This window comes from Colletotrichum spaethianum (assembly GCF_022836535.1).
Source record: "Colletotrichum spaethianum MAFF 239500 DNA, contig12, whole genome shotgun sequence".
NCBI lineage: Eukaryota > Fungi > Ascomycota > Sordariomycetes > Glomerellales > Glomerellaceae > Colletotrichum > Colletotrichum spaethianum.
In genome coordinates, this window is record NW_026054782.1 from 651,806 (window position 1) to 661,222 (window position 9,417).

At 49.9% G+C, this 9,417-nt stretch overlaps 3 protein-coding genes across 3 annotated transcripts; 1 reads left to right on the forward strand and 2 right to left on the reverse strand.

Moving 5' to 3' along the window:
* Positions 1-26: 26 nt before the first annotated feature.
* On the reverse strand, positions 27-2,794 carry ColSpa_05503 (uncharacterized protein; the record flags this gene model as incomplete). Its single annotated transcript, XM_049271715.1, has 2 exons — positions 27-795; positions 855-2,794. 2 exons carry the CDS (start codon positions 2,792-2,794, stop codon positions 27-29), a joined length of 2,709 nt encoding a protein of 902 aa, XP_049127672.1.
* A 708-nt stretch (positions 2,795-3,502) lies between these two features.
* ColSpa_05504 (uncharacterized protein) lies at positions 3,503-3,853 on the reverse strand (the record flags this gene model as incomplete). The annotated part of the gene is made up of 1 exon (XM_049271716.1): positions 3,503-3,853. The coding sequence occupies one exon, from the start codon at positions 3,851-3,853 to the stop codon at positions 3,503-3,505; it is 351 nt and encodes a 116-aa protein (XP_049127673.1).
* A 4,214-nt stretch (positions 3,854-8,067) lies between these two features.
* Positions 8,068-9,417, forward strand: ColSpa_05505 (E3 ubiquitin-protein ligase ORTHRUS 2; the record flags this gene model as incomplete). Its single annotated transcript, XM_049271717.1, has 1 exon — positions 8,068-9,417. The coding sequence occupies one exon, from the start codon at positions 8,068-8,070 to the stop codon at positions 9,415-9,417; it is 1,350 nt and encodes a 449-aa protein (XP_049127674.1).

Consider the following 9,417-nt stretch of genomic DNA (forward strand, 5'->3'; position numbering starts at 1 on the left):
TGCTTAGTCCAACTCAGCGCCTCGAGCTACTGCGACTTGGAGATCAAAACGTGTGCTTGTCCAGCGGATAGGTCCACCATATATCCGCCTCTGGACACGGCTGCCTCTTGCACAGCGAATTTTGCGTCTGTCAAAGTTGTATATGTAAGCCAGATAACAGTCGAGTTAGCCTGCAGTGCAGCCTCTGACGCAGCAGGGCTCACGGCGAGCTTCAACGTCTGTTCCTCACGGTCATATGTGACAGTCTGGATAGCTCCAGCACTGAGCGAGACTTTGAGACCCAAGTCTGCAATAAAAACCCGGCGCCGAACAGCATCTCGTGGCTCTGCGACAACAGCAGTACTGTTTGAAGCGACAACGTTACCGCCAAAGACCACCTCGCCATAAGTCTCGTGGTTGACGACATACAACGTCTGACCAAGGCCAAGAGCCAAGAACCCAAGACCATAGTCGCCAGTGTACGGGTCCCAAAAGAGATTCTCTGGGAACGAGTGAAACGCCGCTGAGGGGAAGCCCTCGGCGTCGATATTGGTCAGAGGCGCGGTGTTGCCCGCGAACGCGACACGGATGGCATTAAAGTCTGTCGGGTTCCGCTCGAAGTAGTGTAGCATGGGAAGCGAGTTAAGACCGGAGCCATAGTGGTGGATCTGGCGCTCGGTGTCGGCGTACTTGGCGCCGTAGTTGAAGTCCCAGTACCTTCGGGCGTTTCCGTTCCAGCCCCAGTGTGCAACGGTTGGCATGTATGCTGTAACACTATCAATAGCCTTGGTTGCTGTGTTGTTGAGACCGAAGTAGCTGTTCAAAATTAGCCAACAGGATCACAAGGCAAGTGCTGACTGCTGAGAGGGGCTTACTTGGTCCAATAGTAGACACCTTCCTGTCCCGTGCTGTCCCAGGCCATCTCACTTCCAAAGGGTACTGCAAGAGTGTCCCAGAATTCTGCGCGGAAACGCATTGAGTCTTCAAAGGCGGCAGCCTCTTGCGTCATGTTCTCTCTCTTGAGATCCTCAAGAAGCTCGGCAAATACAGTCTCGCCCATTAAGCCGGTCAAACCATAGTCGCAATCAGGGGCGCCGTCAGCAAGACAGTACTGGACAGTATTATAGGCCTGGTTCAAGTACCAGCTCCATTGGGCCCGAGTCTTGACTTGAGGGTAATCTCTTGCTACACGGTACATGGACCAATACGCAACCACGGGATGGACGTAATTGTAGGCACGGACGGTGGTGTAGGCTCTCTCCTTGTTCCAGGAGGCCCAAGTCGTCCAGTCGAACTCGGGGTTGTAGGTATAATTGACTGCACCGGGTTCATAGTAAAAACCACTTGCTCGTACAGCAAACGAGTCAGGCGGCTGGATGGTTCCGAGAATGGTCTCGTGGATGAATTCGTCCAGAACTGCAACTTCTCTTTCAACGGGTTGAACAAAAAGCTTTGTGGCTGCAGCGACGTATGCTCCAGTACCGCCTTCATCGCTGAGACCTGCAATCCAAACTCGCTCATCCTGTTCGACAATGGCGTTGACTTCTCGGTCATAGCCCATGATAGAAGGGGCTCTTCCGAAAGCGTCAGCTTCATTCGTGTAGTGGGCAGCAGTAGTGAGGAAGTGTCCCAAATCAGAAAGTGTCTCTGGCGCTGGCTTGGTAATGAAGTAGTGGACAGTTTGAGTCTTGCCATCCTCGTAGACGACGGTAATCTTAGTTCTTCCCCAGGTGCCCGTGGTAGGGGTAAGGAGGTATGGCGCCCCCTTCGCGTCGGCATCTTGGTCAATGGTGAAAGAACCATGGCTCTCGATATACCTGACCGAAGAAGAATGTGTCAGGTATAGACGTGCGGTGAGATCAGTAGGTACGACATATCCAGGAATACCGACAGCGAGAGGAAGGCCGGAGTTGACCACAGCATCCTCGATAGTCTGAATGCTATCGGCGACGCCGAACTTGAGTCCGACGGAGTAAGTCTCACCCGGCTTTAGTGTCTTTGCCGTGGGAATATTCCAAGGTTCGGTACCCTTCCAATCGTTCTCAGCCCATGCTTGCGAGTGTATCATCCACTCGTAGTTTCCTTCGTACGTTTGCGTCTGGTACCAGTAGTCTCCCTGAGGTTCGCTGAGGAGTCTCCAAGCTTCGAATGGGCTTTTTCCGAGAGGCGCTACCACAAGTGCGTTGCCTAGTCCCTTAACGGGGGACAAGCGGACATATCCAGCATCAAGTCCGATGTATGGGTCTGCCAGTGAGCACTTCGCCTGTATATCCTCGGCTGAGCGTGTCTCGAAGATGTTGTTGATGACAACTGGAAGGCCCAGTGATCCGAGTTCGACGGTCGTGTTAGCCTTGTTTGTCAAATTCACACGGAGAGCAAGACCTCCGCCCTCGGTCAGCCACTCGCGGGTGACCATCAACGGTATACCGCGTGGCAATGTTGAGGCCAGATCCGCGCCAGCAATGACACCTGGTGCAAGATTGTCCAGACCCTGGACGGCACTCCTGTTTGCAGCGGAGTCGACTTCGGTCCAATTACTGGCGCCAGCGACCTTGAAGCGGAATGTTACATCGCCTAGATGATGGGCGCCGTTGATCGTCAAGTTTGAGAGAAAGTCGTAGGGAAGGAAATCAAAGCCTGAACTGGTTTTGAGGGAAGCTAGCGTCTGGGAGTCGTGGACGATTTGGCCGCTGATTTGGCCAGCTTCGTAGTCGATAAAGCCATTGCCAACGCTCAGGCTGTCCTTACTCTGGCCATTGGCTAATGAACCCAAGGCCAGCGTGAGAGCAGGCACAAGGACCGCTGGCGAGAACATCGTGGGTACTATGCAAGTCAACCCTTTTTTGGGATACACGACGCGCGAGATTGACCTCGTTGGAACACTGGACAGAAGCGCATCATTCATTAAATACCAAGCGTTTTTACGTTTTCATTAGCTGACAATGTATCTGATCTGCGTCATCGACCGCTCATTTCCCTACCGTTTCACGCGCACTGGGGCCATCACCTATTCTAGAAGCTCGAAAACTTCTGATACGAGACTGGCACCCTAGCATTTGGGGGCCGCACGTCTTGTCGGCTATTACACAAAGATTGAGGGGTACATTCCCCTCACCCTCTGTTAAAGCGGATTGCTGGAGATAAATGTCCCATGTACGCGAGCGGGACGCTAGTCTCACCACGCAGGTTACCCCCCAAATCGCAAGAAGCAAGTTGAGATCGGAACCGAGCCCGAGTGGCACCCTTGTTGGTTTTCTCTACCTCGACTGCACTGATTGTAACGTTACCAACTCACTACAAGTCCAGAACAGGAAGTTGATATTCTGTATCCCGGCATTGAGAAACACCAGACATCGAAGCTTTAAAACGAGCGTATTGAACACTTCGTGTTGTATGGATAACTAAGAATCACGCGACATAGTAACCGAATATGCCGGGCGTATAGCACTACAATGAATTTAACTTTCCTTGGCAAATTGAGAATACATTAATTGTACCAAATTTTCCATTTGGACCCGCACCATTAGGTTTCGTCGTGAACCATAGTGAAAGACATCCACTCATTGTCTTCCCACTCCATGGAATTGACGACATCGATAATCTGCTGGGTAGTCAAATCCTCCGCCTGACTGCTGCTCTCTTTGGTAAATTCCCTGTAGACTGGTAAAGCATCCTGGCTGATAGACTCCAGCGCATCCGCCCGTACTGATGCCTGAAGACTTGTATCTGTATGTTGCCAAGACGCCCCTGTAGGAGCAGTGACTGGACCGCTCAATGCACGAGGCTGAGTGGCTTGGAACTCGACTAGCATCTCCTCCAGCTTTTGCATCTCGTTTTTCCGGAATTCGGCGATGAGATTGCCGCTAGCAATCATTTCCTCGAGAATGGCGGTTGACTTTTCAAGCCATGGTGACTGGCTCTCTGTTAACCGCGAGTCGACCCCGCGAGCAACGAGGAGGGCAACCGTCGATACAAAGAGAGAATCAAGATCCAGTGGGAGGAATGTTTCTTTAGATCGAAGTCAGTTTCTGGGACCTCAACATGCCAGTCGGAACAAGCATACCAAGTAAACCTTGAGCTCTCAGTCTGTCGAGAATATTGAGAATTTGGATGGCAGATTCCGCACACATTTGCAACGGATTTCGGACTTTTGGGGACGCCATTAGTGAATCCGCCTCGAGTGGCGAGTCGAATCTTTTGATCAAGCAACAGAGAAGTAGAGGTCTTGTTGCAAGGATGATGCACTTGTGTTAAACATGAGTAAAGTATCGAGACGACAAGGGTTGAGAATTACGGCTCACCTGGTAGTACAAAAGATGTAGATGGGCAGAAAGCCGTGAGATACCGTCAAACCGCTCATCCGCATACAGTGGAAATGAGGTTCGTAGCTCATCGGCCACGGAAACGATGCTCTGCAGGACTGCCTTGGTGCTGAGAACGAACCTCTTGCTCAGTCGGCCGTGTGCACCGTAGACAGCTAAGTAAAAGGGTATGAGTCTTTGGTAGTACGGATTTTCCATTGTAACAAGACGGAAACTTACTGCTGCTAATCTCAGCGATGATTCGAGCGAATTTAATCTGCATACTCAACGCAGTGGTGCGGTGAACCGAGCCCGGGTACGAAGGCAGCTGGCAATTAACGCCTTCATCTAATGTGGACTGAGGAAGACCCATCAGCGAAGTCATTTGTCGATCTAAAACGTAGACGGTCCACCAGATTTTGCGACATCTCTGGACAAGACCCGGTCCTAGGTCTATCACAGGCATGTCCGTATGCATGCCATGGTTCATTGCTACGCTTTTGGCCTGTCCGATCTACCCAAGTTGTTAGCAAAACCCACTCTGTAACATAGGTTCAAAGAAGTCATGGTTACAAAGTTGTGAGCTGCGTGTCGGAAATCCAAGGCTTGGTAATACCAAGCCATGGAGCAAAGTATTTCTGTTGACAGAATCGGTTCTTTGCAAAGGGCGGTAACATCGGGAAGAAGTTGGAGTGCCCTCACGAAGAATTCAGCTCCAGCAGGTCTCTTCCCTTGGTTCTTTCGTTGGATGAGACTCTTCCCAAAAGCCAAGACCACAAGAAAGTGTATGTACCAAAGGCTATCCTCTTCTGCTCTGTCGGTAGACGATTTTAAGTAAAAGGTCTGCATGTGGCGCATGAACTCGTCCTCTTCGAAGAGATGAAACATTTGACCACAATGGAATTTGACCGCGTTGATGAGAAAAATGGCGTAATCGTAGCTTGGTATTAGTCGGTTGTCCAAGGTTTGTGTGGTCCTAGAACCGTTCCATCCGAGGTCATATGCACAGCCATCGAACAAGAGACTGTTCGTTGGGAGTGGAGATTGGCAAACATGCTCATGTGTAACGCTCAGAACTTGCCGAGAGAACGACCAGTTTGAAGAAGAGCCAAGGAAATCTGAAGAGAGTTAAGTTTTCGTTCTGCATCAGTTATTCTCAGCGCTCAAAAGTAGCACTTACAAGGTTGGCCGTTTGAAGCGGACGTGCAAAAGCGAGACGGTGTTGTCGTGAGAGGGTTAGTCAAATCTGGCCCTTCTGTATCCCTAAGTGGTGAGTCTCGGGATGTTTCTTTTGGGATATGAGAGCTGGGCCTCCGGTTCTCGTCGTAGCGGGAACCATCTTCGTCTCCTTCTGGCTTAGGGATTAGTCCAGAGTCAAAAAGGTCGAATGATGGGGTGGAAACCTTCACGACGAGTGACCTTATCAGCATCACTGACATCGTCATGTTTCAAGCTCTGTTCGGCAAAAGCTCTTGCTTGGGCGCGTTCCAACCGCGCTATTTTTTGCTGTAGCTCGGACAAGTATCTAGACAAATTGATTAGATCGGTAATCTCATGAACCACGCTTTCTGTGGTCAGGGCAAATTTGCGCACCCTTGTGTCACCATCACCTTGTTATCTCGTTCATCGAATATGCATGTGAGCCGCCGTTGAGTGCAGTTGTTGCATGGGTGAAGCCCCGAGCACTTGATTTTCTGTCTTCGACATCGCGAGCAGCTTTCGAAGACTGTCAGTTAGTCTCATGTAGTTGGGAAAATGATGTGTTCACACACGCATAAGATGATCGTTTTGTTATCCGTCGTTGGGTGTTGGAGGACTCCATTGGAAGACTGGTCTCGGATCAAACAGAACTTTAGCGAGACAACAACCATCGAACGTTGCATGAGGTGCCCGAAGAGCGGCCGCCCCAGCTTCTCGAGATATCGGAACACCTGGCAATCGTGCGGGGTCAGTGCCTTCTCCTCTCCGGCATTTCTGCACCGAAGCCAGCAGATAAGAGATAAGTCATGATAGGACCGCTTAGCAAGGGAATCCTGGAGACGCATATCTCTAAATGCCTATTTCGGCATGTTGTCAATTTATCTCGATGCTGGTTCCGTGCGGGGTGCATATCAGCTGGTACAAACCGTAGATAGGAGTTACAATTACTGCGCCTTTTGTCTATTTAGCTTTCTGCTACGACTTATGGGTTTCTAAACTATTGTATGTTTAGGTCCCCTCAGACGTTGTTGCTAGATGTCTTTGCAACTTGTCTCTGTGTTTCACGTTTGGCGACTGAGTAGCTTCAGCTTTTATGACTTCGAGGACTCGTAAGCTGACATTCCCAATCATGCATTACTTATGAGACATTGAGAAGTGCACGTGGCGGACAGGAAACTTTATGTGCGCTAAGCAAGGTCTTCGTTAGTGAGTACCCGCTTTGTTGACTAAGTCTGATTTGACACATTGGGAAGGGAAATGAAATCCCAATGTGTAAAATGTTCAAGCCCACCGCCTGCGGAATCTCGTCGCTTGAACAGCATGGATCGTTATATGTGAAGTTACTTCCTACCCCTTGAACTAAGTGAGAGAACCGAATTTCGTTGCTTTATTCCTACTTTCACAGCTTAGCGTCTACATCTAAAACGTGGCTACGCGCACAGCAGCATTTGCCCTACGACTTCGCAAGATAGTCTTGACTAACACAAAGTGATATAAGAATATCTTGAGTCATCTGACTTGACGTGACTAACCCTTGGCTGCTTGATACTCTGTCCCATTTTCCCATCTTCGGCTTTTGATCAGCTTAGACGGGAAAATATCTGTAGATCGTCGGATTCTAGTTGAATGACCTCCTTTGAAGTTTTCATTTGATCCTTCTTCCTTTTCCTTGTTAGGCTGGACGACAGAGAGTATCCAAATTTTCTTCACATGTTCTAGTAGTCACCACTCTAGGTCTTGCTTAACCATTTCTTTATGTTTGTTATCAAGATAATAGAAACGATCACACCCGTGTCTGACAGTCTTAGTTCATCAATTCACCACTAAAGCTTCCATTCGCGCTCCCATTATAACTACTGTGACCAAAACAGTGAGATTACTGGCGTCGTCTGACCTAAATCACTAAAGGTGAATTCCATTTAATGTTTACTCTACCAAAGATAGGACGAAATCAGACGGCAAGAGCACCTTGCTCCATCTGGACTCACATATCAATCATCCCTTAAGATTCTGTCCGTATCTCCCGTTCTAGTACTAGTGAGCAGAGAAGACGGAAGCCCACAACTTGCCTGTAAGCCGCACCCCGACTAAGCAGTGTCTCCGCCTACATGTCTTTCTAGAATTCGCCGTGAGCGCTTTCCATTTTAGTTTGTCTATGACAGAGAACAGAGAAATATTTTGTTCCACCTGAAAACCTTGACTTCTCCTCGCCATCTGCAACTCTCAGTTCGCTGTCCTCTACTACAACCCAAGGTGTATTTCGACAATCTCCAACCGGAGCACTAAGCTGAGTCTTCAGCCTAGGACCCCATACGAGTTCTGAGGCAGGTCAGATTATTCTTTACCATTTTGAAAAACCTAGCTAAATGCCTCGCAGCTTTCTTTGCCAACTGGTCCGCCGACTTCAGTCATCATCGTCCATTGGCAACACACAGAGTAGGCCATACATATAGGTAAGTGTAAATACGGGGCACTGATGAGCGACGAGTGTGTTCACTGGTACATAGAAATCATCGTGTTCATAACTAGTTTTCTTACTTTAATCAGTAGGCAAGACGCGATTCATTACTACAGCAAAGCATATAAGATGTCTGAGGAAATTGATTGCTTCACGGAGAAACATCCGAAGAGATGCGCCGAAGATGAGATCGATCTTCCTGCCAAGCGACCGTATCAGAGTCATCCTATCGAAGCCGCCACCGAACCCAATACCCAGGACAATGTCCAGACTCACGACAAGGTTGTGGCAGAACCTTGCGTTTTGACCGCTCAGTTATCTGATTCTAGTGGCCAGAAGACCAAGGATGGATTCGCTAACTACAACCCCAAAACCATCAAGGTCCCTGTGGTTACCGATGTTCGCGCGTATGTGGAGCACGTTCGTCACAAGGTCGCTGGCACCATCGGAATCCTCGCCAAACGGAACAGGCCAGGATCGGTTTCGCCGACTGAGCTTCTAGATCGCCTCGACCAGTTTTTGAACTGGCTCGAAACCCGATCTTGGGGCCCAGAGACTCTCCCATCCACAACTCGAAAGCCTCTGGAGAGCTGTCTCCGATTTATTTGGGAACCGACTCAAGCTGGCTTGCAGATTTACTTTAGTGAAAGCCAGAAGACTCGAGCCAAGGCCCTCAGCAGTACGTGGGCTGATAGCGAGGCATCCCTTTTCGTTAATGATGATGAGGACGACGGCATGTTACTTGCCGACGCAACCGAAGACGCTGAGTCGACCAAGAAACCCAAGTCGATCAAGAAGTCGGCCAAAGACCCTGGCGCCAAGACCGAAGAATTCCGCCTCCCTCCGTTAGACCATCCCATCTTTGGAGTCGAAGGACCGATGCGCGGCATTGCTTATATACAAGGGAAGGTCAAGAGCTACGCATACAACCCAGAGATGGCGAACCTGAAGAAGAGCTCCCGTGCTTTCGGACATAACGGAATTGAAGCTGGTACATGGTGGCCTATGCAGGTTGCCGCCGTTTTCAACGGTGCTCATGGATCCTGGCAGGGTGGAATATCCGGCCACGCAAGCCAAGGTGCCTACTCAGTCGTGATCTCCGGCGCATACGAGAGTTGTGACGCCGATTATGGAACCACTCTTCACTACTCTGGCTCTGGAGCGCATGCCCACACTGGCCAGGCACCTCAGAACAAGGATGGCACCAAGCTTCTTCACCTGTCTCTGACGAATGGTAACCCTGTCCGCGTGCTGCGATCCGCTTCCGGAAAAGGAGGTGCCTACCGTCCTTCGCACGGCATCCGGTATGATGGACTCTATCGAGTTACGAAGGTCCACATCCTCACGAACAAGAAGGGAGGAGCATACTTCCAGTTCGAGTTACAGCGTCTTCCTGATCAGCGAGACCTGAATGAATTGCTCGGAATCCCCATCGCCATCCAACAAGCTCAGTGGTGGGCTGCAAAGGAGGGATACTAG